This window comes from Chlorocebus sabaeus, chromosome 4, assembly GCF_047675955.1.
Source record: "Chlorocebus sabaeus isolate Y175 chromosome 4, mChlSab1.0.hap1, whole genome shotgun sequence".
NCBI classification, from domain to species: Eukaryota; Metazoa; Chordata; class Mammalia; order Primates; family Cercopithecidae; genus Chlorocebus; species Chlorocebus sabaeus.
The window spans coordinates 20299365-20321132 of NC_132907.1; the positions used below are offsets into that span (position 1 = coordinate 20299365).

General features: G+C 39.3%; 2 protein-coding genes across 6 annotated transcripts in view; one reads left to right on the plus strand and one right to left on the minus strand.

The window, feature by feature from the left end:
• Positions 1 to 21768, minus strand: part of IQGAP2 (IQ motif containing GTPase activating protein 2) — a 310003-nt gene that overhangs the window by 73147 nt on the left and 215088 nt on the right. For all 5 annotated transcript variants that reach the window (XM_007975849.3, XM_073014669.1, XM_073014668.1 and 2 more), the window contains 2 exons: positions 7753 to 7843; positions 2914 to 3081 (listed from right to left, as the gene is read on the minus strand). In XM_007975849.3, the coding sequence (XP_007974040.2) occupies positions 2914 to 3081; positions 7753 to 7843 (259 nt within the window). The remainder of the gene's footprint in view (positions 1 to 2913; positions 3082 to 7752; positions 7844 to 21768) is intronic.
• Positions 11573 to 20082, plus strand: F2RL2 (coagulation factor II thrombin receptor like 2). The gene is made up of 2 exons (XM_007975835.3): positions 11573 to 12116; positions 16953 to 20082. The coding sequence occupies exons 1-2, from the start codon at positions 12053 to 12055 to the stop codon at positions 18011 to 18013; spliced, it is 1125 nt and encodes a 374-aa protein (XP_007974026.1). The 5' UTR covers positions 11573 to 12052; the 3' UTR covers positions 18014 to 20082.

Consider the following 21768-nt stretch of genomic DNA (forward strand, 5'->3'; position numbering starts at 1 on the left):
GTTCCAAATAATTTTTCTAAGAAATATAGTTGGGTTGTTACTTAGAAAAAAGACTGATAACAGTTAGTTAAGAGGTGATGAACATTCCACAAGGAGGCATACTTTTTAAATGCCTTCCAGACAAAATTATACGCGAACATATAGAAGCGTTAAACTGAGTTATAAGGCTGAGTAATCCATCCACCGAATGGTGGATGTTTTAGTTTGGGAAAAGATAGCCATCCTAGAACCAGAGGTGAAAGAGATAAGAATAAATCATCCTGTGCATGCATGAAAACAATGCTCATAGCTCTATTGGGAGGCGAAAATCAGTTTTTAATTGCTTGGGATGCTCTTCTTTCTAGAACAGGAGTCGGCAAACTTTTTCTGTAGAGTCAGAGAGTAGGGGCTGGGTGCGGTGGCTCATGCCTGTAATTCCAGCACTTTGGGAGGCTGAGGCAGGTGGATCACCAGAGGTCAGGAGTTCGAGACCAACCTGGTCAACATGGTGAAACCCCGTCTCTACTAAAAAATACAAAAATAAGCCAGGCATATTGGCATGTAACTGTAATCCCAGATACTTGGGAGCCTGAGACAGGAGAATTGCTTGAACCTAGGAGGTGGAGGTTGCAGTGAGCCAAGATTGCCCTGCTGCACTCCAGCCTGGGTGACAGAGCGAGACTTCATCTTGGAAAAAAAAAAAGGCAAATATTTTCAGCTTTGCAGGCTGTGGGTCTCTGAAACAACCACTCAGCACTACCACTGCAGCAGGGAAGCAGCCATAGACCATATATAAATTAATGTGTGGCTGGATTTCAGCGAAACTTTATTTATTAAGGCAGATGGCAGCACAAGAAATGTACTAAAAATGATTAGAATGAGCTCAGCAAGGTTGCAGGATACAAGATCAATATACAAAAATCAGTTGTATGAAAAGATATGCCCACGAAAAAACCTGGACAGGAATGTTCATAGCAGTCTCATTCAGAATAGCCAAAAGTTGGGGGGAGAGGGTGGCACAGAATACAGGTTCCATCAGTTGATGACTCGGTAAACAAAATGTGGCATACTCATACAATGGAATACTAGCCACAAAAAAGGACAAACTGATAAATACTACATGAATGAACTCTGAAAATATTATGCTAGGTAAAAGAAGCCAGACACAAAAGGCTATGTATTGTATAATTCTGTTTACATGAAATGTCCAAAACAGGCCAAAGGCAGAAAGTAGATTAGTAGTTGCCTGGGGCTGGGGAGTGGGTGATGGGGATTGACTGCTAATAGGTACTGGGTTTTGTTTTGGTGTAATGAAAATGTTCTGGAATTAACTAGAGGTGTTGGATGTACAACCTTGTGAATATGCTAAAAACCTCTTAATTACATACCTTAAAAGGACAATTTTATGGCATAAAAATTATTTCTCAATAAAAAGTCAATTGTGTATCTATAAACTAGCAATAAACAATCCCAAAATATAATTAAAAAACAATATTTACAATAGAATAAAAATGATAAAATACTTAGGAATAAATTTAATGAAACAAATGCGAGCCTTGTATGCTGAAAACTACAAAAAATTGTTGAAAGAGTTTTAAACTTGATTAAAAGGAAAGACATCCCATGTACATGGATCAGAATATTGTTAAGATGGCAAGACTTCTCAAAGTTATCTATAGATTCAATACGATCTCAGTTGACAGAAGTCTTGCTGCCTTTTTTTCTTCCCAGAAGAATGAACCTGAAGCACTTCCTAGGTTTCTGAATTGGATACAAAGGGATTTGACCATAGTCACCCAAATATGACGCGTGGAAAACGAAATAGGCAAGTTTAGGAGACAGAAGATAAACTAAGTTTTTCCAGGGTGAATTTGAAATTAGGATAGCTCATTAATACAATTATGCAATTCTTTCCCAATGAAGGATGAGACAGGGGACATTATAGTAATTCCTGATGAAGAGATCTGAATGGAACAGAGAGGGACTCAAGGGTGACCAGATGCCAAGTAAGAGAGTGGTCATTTCATTAATAGAAAATTTACTGAATTTTAAGGTGGAATCTCCAAGTTGGAAATATATGAAACTTGAAAGCAAGTACATAGGGTACTACTAGACAAACATCAAGTTGGACTAAAAAAGTTTTTTTTTTCCCCCTTAAGCTCTACTTCTAAGGCCATACACTGTCACACTAGTTTCTTAAAGACAAATACTATCCTGTAGGTGACCTACAATGTGGTACAAATAAACACTAGCCTAAAGTTGAGAGCCACCTTGATCCTTGACACTAGGAAATAGTAGGTGCTTAATAAAATCTACTAAAGGAATTCTAGATTAAAAATTAATTGTCCTTGGGTCTACCATTCTTTTCCTCTGTCTGAAATCTTACCAATGTGAATTTCCAAATCTGAAAAATGAGTATCAAACTGCATAGTCTCAAAGATTATTTCCAGAGCTAACAATGTAGATTCTGCTGTTGGATTGAGTAGGCATAACTAGTTGCCTAGCTTTGCCCACTGATCCCTTGCAGACTGGCTGATTGTACTTTATTTCATATATTCAAAATTACTCTTTACCCCTATTTAATATTGTACAATCACAAAGGATTAAGTGAGAGAAAATATTAGTATAAACATCTATTTATATCACTGGTCTACCCATATGAATAAATGAATCAATAAGCATGACTTGCATAAGGCACAGATTCCTCAAATATGATATTTTCTTAATGCCATCCATATTTTGCCACTGAGCTCATCATAGCTTTCCAAAACTAAAAAGAAACATTTAAAACTTTTCCTAATTTCCTTAGCCACAGATGACAAAAAATTACAGAAATATTAATTTGAAAGCAATACTTGTCTTAAAATTAAGAAAATATAATATCACAGAAATGATATTTAAAATAGTTTGCGCTAAAGTAACAAACCAACTTACCTCTTTCAGATTTGAGCTCTTTCGCCTTCACAAGGGCATCATGGTATTTGTCAGCACACTCCGGGATTATGTCATTTGCATTAGAAGTGGAAGACTTCAATACAGACAAAATATCACTTGATTTTTTTCCTTCCAAACACTGATTAACATCAACCACCAGAGTAACCCCTGGGTAATTGAAAAAAGAAGTTTCTTGTTAATGGTTATCTTCTACTTACTTCAAGGCATGCAAATATATAATTTGACGTTTTAGGAATGCATTAGTATCAAACATTTTTACCCTTTGAGAATATTCAACACATATGCCCAAGACAATCACAAATTCACTGACCAGTTTAGTCTGTAAGAAGAATTAGATACCATGGGAGTATGGTTTATTAAAAACAACAGTCTTCCCTGGTTACTCATATGTGGTATCAAGGCACTAGGTTTTGCTTGCTGTAGTAATCTATGAAATGGGGTGAATACATACCAACAGTAGATATGTAGCTCTAACCTAGGCCATTAACATGTATTTGAGAACTAGTTTTACAAAGACATTTGTTTACTTTAGGATAAGCAAAATGCTTTTTAAGTTATGGAAATCCTGGTATTCTCTTGTATGGTGCTAATATATTTAGCAAGATTGTCATAAACAACCTAAACAAGAGTTCTGGAAAGCAGAGCTGGTGGATATGCGCGACAGAGTCCTAAAACTTAATTCTGGAACCATTTTAGACCTAACTAGCATTTTATCCCATTGCGAATTTCTACCCCTCCTCATTAACAAAACCATATTAAACTCTTGGTTGCCTAAGGAAAGTTAACTTAGTGAATTATTTCCCACTTTAATTCCAGGTAAGAAGGTCCAATCAGTAGGACTAGCGTTTTCACAACCAGTAAATGCGCTAAGTTAGAAAAGTAGAACCAGAAAATGAAAAGAAGCCAAGTTAAAATACTTCCTACATGGAAAACATCTTGATGAAAAGAGAAGGGAGACATGGATACTTTTTCATTTTTTCTTACACGTACATCAAACTCTACAAATATTAAATTACAATCTGTTCTCATCAAATTATGTTCACAGTTGCATAGTACTATGAGGGTTAAAGGCAAAAGGAAAACAGAGATTGACTTGCAACAACCTGGAGTCAAAGTCATGCAAATCTGGAGGGGCACACAGAGATGAAAGGAGAACTTCTCAGGCAAACTCCAGTGGTTATTGAACAAAAGGTATGGTAGTATGTTCTTATGCCAATAGAGGTTAACAGGAAATGGGTAGACATTGCCCTTTCCTCTTCTTTTGGAAAGCTTTGTAGGATAGAGAAAATAGAGTACTGGAAATTGAGAAGTTTGTGGTCTGAGAATAGCCAAAGGAACAAGAAAACGACAAAAATTGTCACATAAACTACATGTGACAGTGTCATCTAACCCAACAAAACGCAATTTTCCTTAAAAGATATTATAAAAGGCACACATTTCTTGCATATATTATCGAGTATTGATGTGCTAGTTCACAGGTCAATTTCCAGATAACTAAAGCTAATTCCTTTATGGACCAACTCTCATCTTTTTTTTTTTTTTTTTTTTTTTTTTTTTAGACGGAGTCTCGCTGTGTCGCCCAGGCTGGAGTGCAGTGGCGCGATCTCGGCTCACTGCAAGCTCCGCCTCCCGGGTTCACGCCATTCTCCCGCCTCAGCCTCCGAGTAGCTGGGACTACAGGCGCCCGCCACCACGCCCGGCTAGTTTTTTTTGTATTTTTAGTAGAGACGGGGTTTCACCATGTTAGCCAGGATGGTCTCGATCTCCTGACCTCGTGATCCACCCGCCTCGGCCTCCCAAAGTGCTGGGATTACAGGCTTGAGCCACCGCGCCCGGCCAACTCTCATCTTAATAGAATCATTTTTGACGAAACTCTAAAACACGCCTTAGAGAAAATCCTAACAGGACAGTCGCTATTGCTCCTTATTTTACCCAAAGTCTCTGGTATAAAGTAGGTGCTTAATGTCTGCTGAGAGCTGCCAGAAGAGTCCTTCTTGCCATTAAAATTGTGCTGTGCTATAATCCGGTGTTATTTTCAAGGACTATGGAGGTGTTTGGGCTTACTGGCTCCTGCACGAAATAGCCTTAATAACTCTTATACCTCTTAGTTTTTCCTTCTTCCTTCACTGTCAGCTGTCACTTTTTACTGACATTGATGTGCCTGCCTATGGCAGCTTAAGCACTTTACTGCCTTGTGACTTGTGGCTTCTGATGTGCTCTGAGTCACAATCAAACAGGAAAAGAAACTACCAAAGATAATAGAGTTTTGCCTAAGAAAAGAATCAACAGGCTCAAAGTGTCTATCTGAGGGGTCCTCAGTGAAAAAAGTAGATTAACTTCAATGTGCTTACTTTGAGATACCTATTTTGATTGCTTTTTTCCTTAATCTGTGAGTTGTAGCTAAGTTCCAGATAGCTACAGATACCAGGTATCAGATAGATGACTTTCACTCCAGAAAGTCAGGTATGTTTCTGCCAAGGAACAAATTAAGAAACCTCCCATAAATCTCCTAAGAGATCCAAAAAATGTTTGCTTTACATCTTAAGCCATACACCAGCAGGCTCTCTTAAGGCACACATTCACAGTGGAGGTGATATAACCCCTAACGGGGCAAAAATTGGTTTCTGCAGGGAGAGAGTGAAAAAAATCTCTTTATGCATAAAGTACAGGTCTACATATGGCACCTAAACAGGTATACAATATATCTGTGGCACTAAAATTTCATGGTAAAGAGTGATTAGAGAAAAAACTGTCTAAAAAGATTCTTTAGGGTGCCATAATGAGAAAAAGGTAAAGAAAGATTGCTCTAAGGAATCAAAAGTAGAGGCAAATCTACTTTCAGCAAGCAAGATACTCCAGTGAATGTGAACACTGGGCCAAAATGAAAGGGACTTGAGTTACTCTGCCCTTTTAAATTTTGCTGATGGTAACATATTTGGGCCAACACATTTTCTTTTATCATATTATCTGAGAGTGTGTTTGATGCTTATAGTGTGTGACTAGAATCTATTTAATGTTTTTAAAAGGTTAAATTCTTGTTGAAAGTCAGAAAACTCTCATAGGTAGTATTAACTTTGGAAAATCTTTTTTGCTGTTATATATAGTAAAAGAAAGTATATCAGCTCCTCTAAGGGACAGGACAGAGGGAAAAGATAGGATTTTAGATGTGCAAGTACAGAGTACAAAATCACACATTTGAGAAAACCTCTTATTTTTAGTCAATAGTACCACGAATCTCCATGTGAAAAACAGAATCAACTTAACATTTGCAGGCCAAATGTAAGAACAATGAATATAAGAAAATTTTAACAACCTTCTAAATTGGTTTGATTTCTAAGAGACAAATCATAACCATTTTAGGCTATTTGAATGTCTAAATTACAATCGAATTTCTCAAAAGTGTCTCTTCAGACTATTGCTTCCTTCAGTTTTATATTTAAGTTGAAATTTCTTATATACACACCTCCACTTTATTATTTTTTTTTCTTAAGGCGTGCTAGAAAGGAAAGACTTCAAAGTTCCTTAGGGAATAAAAGTTCAGGTTAGAGAAATACACACATTTTTCTAAGCTAAGGAAATAAAGCCCAGATGTTTCTCACAGATGCTTCCGAGGTTGAAAAGCCCATCTGTGGAGTAACACAAAGTCATCTTAAGAACCTTCTCGGACCTGATACAACAGAATAGATTCTAATTATGCCATGAGTTGGCAGGTTAATGAAATATACTTTTAGGAATCTTAATTTATATATGGAGAATGTGAGTATAGCAATTTAGAAGCTATTTCAGACTATCATGTGAATTTTCATATCATTCTTCTTTAAAAATAGAGTGTTAAACAATTTTATCATTTGAACCAATGTGGGGATCCTGCCAGTTGCTGATTATACCTATTCCAATTATACACTCCAGAACTGGGGAAGTAACCACAGAAGGGGTTTAGGGACCCACTGTGAGATGGATCTGAGCTAATATTCTATTGATCACCTGACCTCCATAAACCCCTACATTGACTGGTGGACCACAGTTATGTTTTGGGCCTCTTGGAATTAGTGTCAGTTCAGAGCAAGTGTCCACTAATCCCCAAAAGGACAAAAGTCTGATTATGTCCTTCCTCCTAAGTACAGTCACTCTGGTAAAAGGCCATAGGTCCCTTTGGGGGAGGGGTGGAAGAAAGACTAACAGTATACATTTTTGGTAGTGTAGCTGAGTTCTTCCTCAAGGGGCCTGGCCTTCCCTTCATTTGAGGAGTTCTGGATTTGTAAACTGGCCCCATTCTGGGAATTGACTGAGGGTCCATGACTCTTTTTATGATTCAAGGTAGACTTCTATTTGCTTGAGTCAAAACTGATCCAGTTGTACAGATTAAGTAAGAATTGAGTAGACTGCCAGTCTATTTCACTTCTAGTTGCACCATGATCAGCTAGCCAACTCCATAGGTCTCCTATTGGTTCTGTTTCTATGGAAAACCCTGGTAACGATAAAGGCCATGGAAAGGAGAAAAAGGCATCTATTAAGTAGAAATGGTCTAGTTCTCTAAAAATCAAGAGAAAAAAAGGATTTGATTCAATTATACAATTTGAGAGCTTAAAAACTATTTTTTACCTTCTGGATTTTGTTCAGCAACATTGTTAAATTTTGTTGGAGATAGAGTCAAATCACTGACAACAGGGCAACCAACTAATTTTGGTATAATTATGTGTCCAAGAACTAAAACTTGGTAAGAATCCAAATCTTCCAAAAATTAAAAATCGCATGACTTCAGGCACATAACCAAATCCAAAAAGACAAGTTTCAAGAGCAAAGGAGGTGAGGGCTTACATTGTTTTGCTCTGTCCTCGTCCACATTGGCCTCGTCGATGGCTTGCTGTATCTCATCCAGCCAAAGCAATTTGGAAACACTCTCAGAGTCCTGGGAACAATGTCACAGAATAAAAAGAAAGAACAGTGAATGATGAGGAAACAGAATTAATAACTGCTTTTGAGGAGCCATTTAATCATAATTCCCACAAATTCTTAATCAGCAACTACCCAGTTCTGCCATGTACTGTATACACTCCTGATGAAGCAGACCCCAAACCCGACCACTTCCCCCTTCTTCCCCACCACTCTTTAGTCCAACCCTCCATCATCTCCCAACTGGACAGCCGCACTAGCCCCCTAGTAGCTTCTGCTGCATCTAAGCTTGCCCTCACCACAGTGGCCCTTTATAGAGAACCCAGAGGATCCCTTCAAAATGGATAGCTCAGTGCACCACTCCTCTGCTTAAACCTTCCCCAAAGGCTTCCCCCAGCAGTTAGAAGGAAACACAAGGTGCCTTCTCAGGGACAGTGGGGCTCTAACAGCATGGCCCTGCCTACTGCCTCTCTGGCTGTACCTCACACCCCTCTACTTCCCCCTTCCTGTTCTAGACCTTCACACGAGTCTCTTTCAGACCACAATACTCTATCTACCCTCACAGCGTGGCTGTTGGCTTTTTCTTACCATTCAGGTCTCAACTCAGATGCTACCTACTCCAAAAAGCCTTCCTGGGCTACCCTAGTCAAACACTCTCTCCCTCAATCAATTACTGTGGTTCCCAAACTAAGTGTCAAGGGGCCCCAGGGTACCATGGGATATTTTTAATTTGAGAGAAACACAGGGGTCGTCCATATTTATCAGACACAGAGACAAAAATTAAAAACAAACAACATGGTGATTGTCCTCAAGGAGTTAACAATGTAATGTAAGAGACAGATGTGTCAAGACATACAGCTGGGTGTGATGGCTTACACCTGTAATCCCAGCACTTTGGGAGGCTGAGCGGGGGTGGATCACTTGAGGTCAGGAGTTTGAGGCCAGCCTGGCCAACATGGTGAAACCCTATCTCTACTAAAAATAGAAAAATTAGCCAGGTGTGGTGGTGCATGCCTGTAGTCCCAGCTACTTGGGAGGAAGGTGGGAGGACTGCTTGAACCTGGGAGGTTGAGGTTGCAGTAAGCCAAGGTCAGGCCACTGAACTCCAGCCTGGGTGACAGAGTGAGACTTTGTCTTACAAGAAAAAAAAAAAAAAAAGAAAAGAAAAAAAAAGGAAAAATAATTATAATACAATGTGATCCGGGCAATATATGCTGCAGACACATGATCCAGACATAGGTGAGAAAGGGTTAACCTATGGTAAAGGTGTTGAGTTACAGGGGGAGCAAAGACTAAGTAGTTAAAGATAGCTTCAGAAAGGGAGCAACAGCAGCAATGAAAATGTATTGCATTTTTCCTATTATAGGTAAATATTCATATTTAACTTTGGGTTGATCCTGATGGTCCTGCTACAAAAGCAGCCCTGACAGATATTAAGTGGAACTTCTAGGTAGCAATTGTGTTTTATAAAATCTTGTCTGAGATGGCAAGTAAATAATTATCAGCAGAGATATTTTCAGGAAACACGTGACATTTAACAAATGGGAACATTTTACCTATGTGTAGGAGTAAGTGTCATGTTCTAAATCCTAAGTCAAGACTGTGATGAATGAAAGGTAATGGATCCGGCACTGACTCTGTCATTTTAAACTTAAGATGGATGGGGGCAGGAAGGAGAGGAAATAGTCACTGGTTCCTCTGGCAGGCTTCTAACACTATTTTCCTCAGAGACTAACGTGAGATAATACATGTGGAAAGGGCTCTGAAAATGAGATAAAGTATCTGTTATTTCATCCTGCAACATCTGGGCTAAAGGAGACCTCTGGAGAAGTCTTGGTGCCTGCTTCTACAATCACCTCTAGCTACGTGGCAGACTACAATGGAAGCATCAGCAAGATTTTCCATTTCTTTTAAGAATGGATGGCGGAGGCTCAAACAGGAAGCTGGGTGGAAAGGGGAAGACCAGAGGAGGAAAAATGAGACAGGGAAGCAGGAGCTAATTTTTCTCTGTTTCCAAGATCTCAGAGAACCCAACACTCCCCAGGTATAGCCTAAAAACTAAGCTCTACGAGTTCATTTATGTGTCTCAGTTCTTTTGAAGGGTATTTACCTTCCTTCATAACTTATCACTGTAGAAGATGCACCACACAGATTTTTACCCAGATGAGAAGGCAGTAACAATCTTACTTCAAAGCTTAAAGTATTAGTCTTATGAGCCAAACTGAAGAGAGAAATTACAAATCAGATGAATTTAAGTCAACAGTTTAAATTATGAAACATTGAACTAAAGGTTGCTAGAGTTAAATGTAAAACCAAGAGTAAAAGCTGAATCTTATCAATGTAAAGTCTGCTTTTTCTTAATTTATTGATTTTATTTTATTTTTGAGACGGAGTGTTGCTCTGTCACCCAGGCGGACTCACTGCAACCTCCACCTCTCAGGGTCAAGCTATTCTCCTGCCTCAGCCTCCCAAGTAGCTGGGATTACAGGCACCTGCCACCACACTTGGCTAATTTTTGTATTTTTAGTAGAGATGGGGTTTCACCATGTTGGTCAGGCCAGTCTCGAACTCCTGACCTCAAGTGATCCCCCACCACCTCAGCTTCCCAAAGTGCTGGGATTACAGGTGTGAGCCACTGTGACCGGCCAAGTCTGCTTTTTCAATTGTTCACCAGAAGACTGAAAATAATAGTATATTTATGGGACGGCCACACCTCCACTTCAGTTAAACAGCCAGGTTCAACGGAAGAGTTAAAAATGAATTAAATGACCAGAAACTAGGCCATGTGCAAATCATCACAAATTCCTGAATTTAGGTAACTCCCAGAAAAGTTCTAATTAAACAGAAAAAACCTTTGTCAATATTTTATGTTTTTTATTTCTGCAATATAATAGCATTCAATCTCAGTTTGTATAACCATATATTATGTAGTTGAAGTATTAAACACTGACCTTCGTAAAAATCTTGGTCTAATGTAATTTAATCAAGATGTGAAAGGTTTCCGCAGATCAATTTCTTCCTAGCTTATCCCTGGCCTTTAAGTCTCATGTGAAATTTGTATTTTCTGATTCTTGCTGCATTTTGTAAGGAGCAGGCAGTGGGGTGGTGAGTCTTCAAGTTTAAGTTTTATTTACTACAGAAAAATCTGTTATAATGCATTTTTTTTTTTTTACTGTATTTAAGTCATACTCTACAGAATATAACAATTCATAAAAGCTTATATGTTGTACAACAGTGTGAATGTATTTAACATTACTGAACTGTATGCTTAATACTGATTAAGATAGTAAATTTTATGTTATGTATATTTTACCCTTATTAAAAATATCTTATTGTAGACTTATTCATCAGCACTCATGGAATAAAGGGAGTTTTTATTTTAATGATGTGCTATGATTTTAGTTTAATTGAACAGTGTTGTTTGGGAGGTTCCTCCAGTTATTTGACCCTAAGGGTTATTGAATGGCTCAAAACACATCAAGATAAGGCAAAAAAAAAAAAAAAAAAAAAAAAAAAGCCCGAACAAACCCTATCCTCACCCAGCAAAGAAAAACCACCACCACTCAAAAGCCAGGTTCTGGCCAGGCGCTGATGACAAATTCAAATCAATATGATATTGATGGAAAATTTTCAAAGTAATTGACCACTCAGTTTGAATTTCTTAAAAAATGTTTGTTTTCCATGATTAATTTATAATTATATAAGGTGTTTAAGAATTAAGATTTGAAATAGCTGGGAAGATAAAAGAAAGGATAATTTATTAAGTAGAAATTATACTCTGGAACTGCATTTTTAAAATGGATAAGAAATGAAAGATGGGACAGATTCAAAACTTACTGCTGCTCAACATCTGTTTTTGGCTTAGTTCTGTAAAGGCCTGCGGTAATTTCTGCCATTCTTTAAATGCAAATATACTGGGGAGAATTACAGCACCTATTCAGAATAGATTGTTGGGGGTGTGTAAGAGTTAAATGCCTTTCTCCAGGGATAACGTAACACACTCAGAGGCTTGGCCTGAGTCATGTTTACTGAAGCATCGAGTGGGTTACGTCCTTTCCCTACGGCGGACCAGTGCAAGTTTCCTGCCTGCTCGGCACAGGAGAGCAAACTTCTACAGACAGACCAAGGCTTCCATTTGCTGCTGACACATGGAACTGAGGTGAAATTGTGCTCCATGATTGTATACGTTTCATAACGTTCAAGAGACAAGACTCAGGTCATCAAAATGAAAGCCCTCATCTTTGCAGCTGCTGGCCTCCTGCTTCTGTTGCCCACTTTTTGTCAGAGCGGTAAGCAATTTTCTCAGGGGGTAGGATGGGGACGTGCGTTCCTGTTACAAATTAAGAGTCAACTGAACCTAGCTTTCTTTGCATCTCACACAAACTGCAAACCCCAAAGGCAGTTTGATCTTATTATTAAAAGGTAGAACCATGGAAACGAACATCTATAGCTCATTCACTCTATTCAAATCTGGTCAAAGACTAAGTGTTCCCTCCTGATGTTTAAAAATGTGTGGCATATTCAAGATTTTAGATGTCTACAATTAAGTCAGGGAGCAATTTTGAAAGATGTTTTGTGTTTGTAAGAATTTTCTCAGCCGGGCGCGGTGGCTCAAGCTTGTAATCCCAGCACTTTGGGAGGCCGAGACGGGCGGATCACGAGGTCAGGAGATCGAGACCATCCTGGCTAACACGGTGAAACCCCGTCTCTACTAAAAAAAATACAAAAAACTAGCCGGGCGAGGTGGCGGGCGTCTGTAGTCCCAGCTACTCGGGAGGCTGAGGCAGGAGAATGTTGTAAACCCGGGAGGCGGAGCTTGCAGTGAGCTGAGATCCGGCCACAGCACTCAAGCCTGGGCGACAGAGCAAGACTCCGTCTCAAAAAAAAAAAAAAAAAAAAAAAAAAAAAAAAGAATTTTCTCTTCTGGTTAAGCAAAGATGGCACTTTTTCAAGGGATTAAAAAATATATCCTGTGTTTATACCTCTTGATGACACATAAATGGGAGAAACAAGAATATTGCCAGAAAGAGAAAGTCATCTGCTTTCAATAGCTGGCAATGCTAATAAGTCAGTATTTCCAAAATGAATGACCTTTTTTGACTTTCAGTGGGGAGTTCTCCCTACCCTCATATATGATTTTTTAATTTTAGAAATAAGGTCTCCCAAATACTATTATCCAACTTCAAATGTACTTTCCACTTTACCCATCACAATGCTAGCCTGAAGCCTCCTGCTTTTTCCAAAAATAACAAATTTGGGATAGGTGTGTACCTGTCACTTTTTATTAGGTCACACACTCCAGTCAACATTGTTAGGAGTGGGAGAGGCAAAGACTGGACATAGCAAGGGAAACAAAAACAGAAAATAATGCTTTCTAAAGGAACATTGCTTAAATTCACAGTTGGAATCCCTGAGTTGTTGCCAAGAGCTCTAAGAGAATCTGTGGTGATTAGCAGTAAGCACATGTGGGATTTATGAATACAGTAAGTGCACGCTCTTTCTGGGAGTAGATGGGCCAATATGTTAAGAAGCAGAATTGCAAAACAAACAAGGTTTTCGGGGGTGGTTCCTTCAAGACACTAGTAGGGTTTGATGGAGGTGAAAACAGGGGCCTCTGAAGGAAACAAAGAGGCAGTGAATTGGCTTTCTTCCATAGGGGTGGGGGAGAAATGTGAAGGAAGAAAGAAGCAAGCTTGTCCAACCTGCCTTATTTTGTTGTGGTTTTGTTTTGCTTTAGGCTTTTAGCAGCCTGAAGCCATGGTTTTTAGTTTCTGTCTCTAGTGATAAACGGAAAACATGGATGAGGAAGGGGCTTTACTGGCTCAACTAGAAACAGAAACTGAATGAATCCATGATGGTATTCTCTCCTTTGGACAGTCCTGAGAGGCCGGAGTTCATTCCCTTTGAATTAGTTCTTCAAGGCCTTTTCCCAGACAGAAAAACATTTTGGAAACATTATGCCCAATGGAAGCCTCTATGAAGAATTAAAATACATTAAAAACATTTAAAAATGAGTACAATTCATAAGGAAAACCAGGCTCTGAGGAATAAAAGACTTATTTAAGTGGAACCAGATCTGGCATTCTAGTGGAAAATGGAATCAAATCAACTTTTCCACAAAACACAGGCACTGTTTGGCATGTCTGGAGGCATGATGTCTTGCTAAATCCCAGAAATTTTCTGTAAACGGACAGACACTTGGTTTTAACAGCTTTTTAGAATCAGGCTAATAACTTGTATGGCATGATCTTCAGCCACCATTTTCTAACTTTGTGCCTATCTTTTTTTTTTTTGAGACGGAGTCTCGCTCTGTTGCCAGGCTGGAGTGCAGTGGCGCGATCTCAGCTCACTGCAAGCTCTGCCTCCTGAGTTTACGCCATTCTCCTGCCTCAGCCTCCCGAGTAGCTGGGACTACAGGCGCCCGCCACCTCGCCTGGCTTGTTTTTTGTATTTTTTAGTAGAGACGGGGTTTCACCATGTTAGCCAGGATGGTATCGATCTCCTGACCTCGTGATCCGCCTTCCTCGGCCTCCCAAAGTGCTGGGATTACAGGCTTGAGCGACTGCGCCCGGCCTTTGCGCCTATCTTTAAAGGCACTTCTCTTTGGGTGATATCAGATGCAAGAACTTTTCCAAAATGCAAAAGTGAGCAGAAGGGTTTGTGTGTCACACACACCTTCGAAGATCACCTCTAAATACAGGCACAGAAGAATGCTGCCTCCCACATTTTTCTTTCCTTTTCTTTAATCTACCTTTTCTTAAATGATACCTGATCACCTCCATACCCTCAGTTATCAGGCCACACCTCCTCTATTTTACACCGTGAATTCAGCTTGTGCAATCTCAGGTTTACGGAGGGTTTCCATTTCACCCGGGAGCTAACTGCTAGAGATTAAAGCAGGAAGAGAAACTGGCTCTGTATGCAACACAGGTTACTAAACACTAACTTCAAGTATTCAATATGGATGAATTTTGAGGCCACGGGACAAGATGCAATGGCCCAGTACTGGCATTTTAAATCGATAAGAATGAGGTTTATATTTGGCATAGAAGTCTATCTTAAAGGTAACATTAGAAATCTGAGAGAATCTATTTTCTATACATGTGAAAGGATTACAAAAAGTTATATAATAATAAATGTTCAGGTTTGAGCTTTAAGATTTTGTTTTTGAAATTGCAGGAATTAGAATTATTAACATCAACATGCCAAGTAACACCAAATATTGATAGCATATAGTTGATGTGTTTCTATCTTTTAAAGAATTCATTTCCAACTTCTTAGGTCCTCATACCGATTTCATGTTCTGATTTTTTCTCTTTTGTTTCCTCTTCCCTTAAAATCTGTCATTACCCCTAAAGTCTACCTTTGGATTCTTTCTTCTCATAACTCTCCCTAGGCCATCTCAACCAGTTCCACTAAATTAAACGAGAGCCTCCATACAGACTACAATAAACCATGACTCTAATTTGGGCTCCTGGAATTTTGGACCCACATCTAGTCTTCTAACCAGTTGCTGGATGTTTTACACACTAATATTCCACCAGCAACTCATCCTCAGTCAGACTAAAAACAGATTGTAGTTTCTCCCCCATCCTGCCCCCTTGTCTCTTCCTCCAACTCAGTTAATGGCATCCTCTCCCTCCAAGTCATCTAGAGTAGAAACCTAAGTCATTATTGCTTCCTGCCTCTCCCTCACTGCACCCCAAAGCCAATCAGATGCCAAGTCCCTTTGAGCCGCCATCAGTCTCATGTGTTTGCCTCTGCCTTTCCATGACCGCTATTCTAGCTCAGTAACTCACTGAGCTATGAATGATAACAGTAGCCTCCAAATCAGGTCCCCTTGCTTCTAATTTCTTACCTTTTCAATCTATTCTCTAAACTATTACCTAAGACATCTTAAAAACAAGTCAAAATAATGACTACATTAGTTTCCTATTGCTGCTATATCAAGTTACTACAAATTGAGTGGCTTAAGACAACAGATTATATTTCTGGAGATCAGAGGTCTTAAAATCAAGGCCATTGGTGGGGTTGTGTTCATTCTGGAGGCTCTAGGAGAGACTCAGCTATCTTGCTTTTTTTAGCTTCTAGAAGCTGCCCGCACTCCTTGGCTTACGACCCTTTCTTCCATCTTCAAAGTCAGCAGCATAGTGTCTTCAAATCTCTGACTTTGACCCTCTTACTTTCCCCTTAAATGGACTCTTACAATTATATTTGATCCACCCAGACAATCCAGGAAAATCTCATTTTAAGATCCTTAACTAAGTTAGATCTGCAAAATTCCTTTTTCTAGGTAAAGGAACAAACATACTTGTAGGTTCCAGGAATTAGCAGGTAGAATCTTAGGGGGTGCTATTATTCTGCCTAACACAATGGTCATTCCTCTGTTCAAAATTATGTGTGCAATCCCAGCATCTGTGAATAGACATATGATTTCTTAGGACAGTTTAGAGGCCCTTCAGGAATTTAGCTGTCACTTACTCTTTAAATTTCCTTTCTCAGCTGCACCTTATTATCATAAGACAATACATTTTTATGTATCTTCTCCACTAGTAGCATTACTTACAGACACAAATGGAGTTTATTTAAAACTTTATACCACTGACACATAAGTATACAATAAAAATTTGCTAAATCAACTTATTTGGCATTCCCAGAACCCATGATAGCCCATATTATGCTTCTGCCCATTCATCACCAGCAGAATCTTACTCATTAAATTCCATCTTTTTATGAACCTTGCTAATCTTTGCTCAAGTTCATCTTTTCCTTGACATTTTGCTCAAACATCTGAATCCATTAAGTATTGTCTGAATGCCTATATAGTTTATAGTCAACATGCCTACAATGTTCTGATGGGCTTTTTTGTTTCTTCCAATGGTATTATAAACACCTCACACACAAGGACTGATCGTTTAGTTTTTGTTTCTGCATGAGATAGTGTTGTTCTGGGGCATATGATATGTATTAAATATATGCTTGTTGAGTGACTAACCTATAATAACTTTTAAAATAAAAGTGATCTTAAATTCTACCATCACAGAAATTATTTATAAATAATTAAACACATTGTTTTCTTTTTTCTTGAACTATAAATTTATGTTAATACTTTCTTTCAATTACAGGCATGGAAAATGATACAAACAACTTGGCAAAGCCAACCTTACATATTAAGACCTTTCGTGGAGCTCCCCCAGATTCTTTTGAAGACTTCCCCTTTTCTGCCTTAGAAGGCTGGACAGGAGCCACTATTACTGTAAAAATTAAGTGCCCTGAAGAAAGTGCTTCACATCTCCATGTGAAAAATGCTACCATGGGGTACCTGGCCAGCTCCTTAAGTACCAAACTGATACCTGCCATCTACCTCCTGGTGTTTGTAGTTGGTGTCCCGGCCAACGCCATAACCCTGTGGATGCTTTTCTTCAGGACCAGATCCATCTGTACGACCGTATTCTACACCAACCTGGCCATTGCAGATTTTCTTTTTTGTGTTACGTTGCCCTTTAAGATAGCTTACCATCTCAATGGGAACAACTGGGTATTTGGAGAGGTCCTGTGCCGGGCCACCACAGTCATCTTCTATGGCAACATGTACTGCTCCATTCTGCTCCTTGCCTGCATCAGCATCAATCGCTACCTGGCCATCGTCCATCCTTTCACCTACCGGGGCCTGCCCAAGCACACCTATGCCTTGGTAACATGTGGACTGGTGTGGGCAACAGTTTTCTTATATATGCTGCCATTTTTCATCCTGAAGCAGGAATATTATCTTGTTCAGCCAGACATCACCACCTGCCATGATGTTCACGACACATGCGAGTCCTCGTCTCCCTTCCAACTCTACTACTTCATCTCCTTGGCATTCTTTGGATTCTTAATTCCATTTGTGCTTATCATCTACTGCTACACCGCTATCATCCGGACACTTAGTGCATATGATCATAGATGGTTGTGGTATGTTAAGGCGAGTCTCCTCATCCTTGTGATTTTTACCATTTGCTTTGCTCCAAGCAATATTATACTTATTATTCACCATGCTAACTACTACTACAACAACACTGATGGCTTATATTTTATATATCTCATAGCTTTGTGCCTGGGCAGCCTTAATAGTTGCTTAGACCCATTCCTTTATTTTCTCATGTCAAAAATCAGAAATCACTCTACTGCTTACCTTACAAAATAAATAGTGAAATCATCTTAGAGAACAAGGACAGCCATTACAGAGAACGTCTGTTTTCACGGACAACACATGCATAGTGCCAGGAGCTCCATTTCTGAGCTCCTAAGAAATATGCTTCAAAGGTCAAACATTACAAAAGCATTGGTTTTTTTTTTTTTTTTGAGACTGAGTCTCATTTTATCACCCAGACAGGCATGCAGTGGCGCTATCTTGGCTCACTGCAACCTCCACCTCCCAGGTCAGCCTCCCAAGTAGCTGGGATCACACCACCACGCCCAGTTAATTTTTGTATTTTTAGTAGAGATGGGGTTTCACCATGTTGGCCAGGCTGGTCTTGAACTCCTGACCTCAAGTGATCCGCCTGCCTCGGCCTCCCAAAGTGCTAGGATTACAGGCGTGAGCCACTGAGCCAGTCAGCATTAGTAATTTTTAAAAATACTTTATCAGTATTTAAAAAACGTTAATGCAGGAGAAAAGATATCACAACTCTTTATGGAAAATGACATTTCCATTTGCCTTATTGCTACTTCAAGCTCTTTAAATCGCCATCTTCCCTGTTTCTGTGAGTGGTATTGCCATCCTTGACATTTGACATCATTTCTTATTCTTTGGTCTCTTTTGACTCTCATGCTGGTGGCTGCCTCATCAACTGATCCTATCTTTGTAGGGTTCCTCACCAGGATTCTTTATTTAGTTTCACCTTTGCCTTCTTTTTTCTTTTCTTTAATAGAGACGGGGTCTCGCTTCGTCATCTGGCTGAAGCGCAGTGGCCTGATCATAGCTCACTTCAGCCTCCAACTCCTGGGCTCAAGCAATCCTAATGTGTCAGCCTCCCAAGTAGCTAAGACTACAGGCATGCACCACCATACCCAACTAATTTTATTTTTTATTTTTTGCAGAGATGGAGTCTCACTTGCCCAGGCTGGTCTTGAACTCCTGGTCTCAAGTGATCTTCCTAGCTCAGCCTCCCAAAGTGCTAGGACTACAGGCATGAGCCACTACACCCAGCCCACCTCTACCTTCTAAGTATTCTCTCCACTGCCAGCCTACCCTGTACTTCACAAGTCCTGCCAGATTAATCTTCCTTAGATATCAGCTAGGATACATCACTAAAACGTCTCCACTAACTCCACTGCTTCTATAATAAATCATAAATCTTTAGCCTGGCATTCAAGGCTCAATTGCTAATCCAACTTACTGTTAAACCTTGTTTGTGATATAGGCACCAACCAAACCTCTTGCTGTGCTCGATCTCCACTCTGCCTCAGACTGAAAAGCTAGTCCTCACGTCTTTGCCTTAATTCTGTCCGTTTTTTCTTTCAAGTCCTCGAAGGACCATTCTTCCCTGATTCTCAGGCTAGAAGTGTCACTTTTCTTATCTGTACTTCCAAAGCACTTTCGTATACTTTTTATTATGGCATTTATATATAGTTCATTTATATTTAAATTTGTATTCCATGAACAATCAAGTACTATGTATAATGGAGAAAGTGCTCATCCGCTCCCTTTCTTGAGCTTCTGGGTGATGCCAGGCCCAAATCTTTGTGGCGCCCAGCTCCATGCTTTGAATACTATGTAGCTGAATGCATTTTTAAAATCTCAAAGCAGTTAAACAGCAGGAAAGCTCATTAACTTCATACTGAAAAAGCAACATACTGTGATGATATGGGATGATGTCATTTCAGGTTGGGCATACAAAAAAATAAGGAAGCTAAACTAAGACTATACTCACAAGGCCATTTAGAAGTTTTAAATAATGCCTCTACTGTTTTTTTTCTTTGACATAGCTTTTAATTGGGAAATGGAATTTTGTTATTAATACCCATTATATTTCTGTAAGTAAATGACTATTTTTCCCTTAACTCAGTGATTAGACAGGAGGGAAGATATTAGTGATTAGACAGCAGGGAAGATATTAGTGGTAAAGAGTGAATGGTAGTAGTGAATATAAATGGGGTTGAGCAAACTTTAAGCATAAGGGACTGCTGAGATGAATTTACAAGTCTGTAGGAATCTGCCTTGACTGTATTTCGTACTGCCCAATAAAACAATAAAAAACAATTTTAAATGTATATTTTTAAATGTGCAGAGTTTTCTATTTCATTGGACTTAAGTAAAAATCTTCCACATGAAGGCCCTTTACAATATGTGTGTGGTTTTGCGAAGAGCAAAACTCAGGTAAACACTAAAGTGAGAATGAAAAACAAATCTAAAGTAAGTTTTAAGAAGATAAAAACTTAAATGGAAGGAACTGACTTCTGAAAATTAAGTCATCAATTACAACAGTTTTACCTAGGGAAAAAAAACAGCAATATTCATTAAAAGCACACAGTTTTTATGGTATATACAAGGAGCAAAACAGAACTTTTTGGTGGAGTATATAATTCATATGTTCACAAGCAAAACCTTCAATTGTAGAATAGCACACAACCCAATGAACAGACAGAAAAAGTGTTAAAGTCAACATGACCATTACTCAAGTCTCTTTCCAAGAGGCAAAAGGAATTTGGTGGCTACACAAGGTTATACTTGAAATACTGCTAAAGAGGACCAAGAATCCTCACCAACTCCATCACTGTCCTCCATCTTTGATAAAATTGGGCATCCATTCTATGAAGATGTTATCCATTGTGTTCTTTAATGGCTGTATGCTTTGGCACACTTTTACTTTATACTGATAATATCAGCAATATAATTTTCTTCTATTATTTTCCAAGGCCAGACCTTGGGAAGACAAGGCACAGAAATACCTTCATAAACACACAACTGGAAACTTCTAGGAATCAAAACAGTAGAGGATGCTGAATGTGGTGGCTTGTGCCTATAATCCCAGCTACTTGAGAGGCTGAGGTTGGAGGATCATTTGAGCCCAGGAATTTGAGACTAGCCTGGGCATCATAGCAAGATCCCGTCTCCAAAAAAAAAAAAAAAAAAAAAAAAAAAAAAAGCAGAGGGGAAAAACAAGGACATTAAAGACAACATTGCCAAACAACAGAATTAGGATTTTTCCAAGAACAAAAACAGGCTGAGAAAAGAAAGTTTCAAAGTCAATGAACAGAGAAAGAAAACTACTTAAAAACAGGAATTTAACCAAATATGATTTATTGCTTGGACCCACAGTATTTTAAATCTGTTTAAATCTGTTAGTAATCGCCAGTATATTTCAAACCTCTAATTATATAGTCTAACTGGTTTAATGCCTGAACTAGAACGCAGATCCCTAGGCTCCATATGAATGCTCTAATCACACCATGAAAACTACCGCTTCTGCACCTAGAAAGGATGCCTGACACAGAGGTGGCATGGTGTGGGCACTCAAAGCCTTCTTTCAAAGGACTCCTGTGGAGTTCCATCTCAATCTAGACTGGAATGCTCCATCTAGAAGGGACCTATACTGCCGCCTATGAAAGGCCTTGGGTTTGTGGAGTCAGGCTCACCTCAAAGACAAACCCCCATGTGGCTGTGGGCAGACAGGGACCCAGGTCTGTCTCTATTTGTCCTCAGAAGACCCAAACTTTGGTGTATGAACAGAGCAGACCCTACATCTAGTAAGAACCTTGAGGCCAGGTGCTGTGGCTCACACCTGTAATCCCAGAACTTTGGGAGGCTGAGGCAGGTGGATAACCTGAGGTCAAGAGTTCAAGACCAACCTGACCAACATGGTGAAACCTCGTCTCTACAAATACAAAAATTAGCTGGGCATGATGGTGGGTGCCTGTAGTCCCTGCTACTCGGGAGGCTGAGGCAGGAGAATCGGT

Coding starts and splice junctions, on each gene's coding strand:
- F2RL2 (XM_007975835.3), top strand. CDS start 12,053: ATGAAAGCCCTCATCTTTGCAGCTGCTGGCCTCCTGCTTCTGTTGCCC. Junction 12,117..16,952: donor GCCCACTTTTTGTCAGAGCG/GTAAGCAATTTT, acceptor TTTCAATTACAG/GCATGGAAAATGATACAAAC.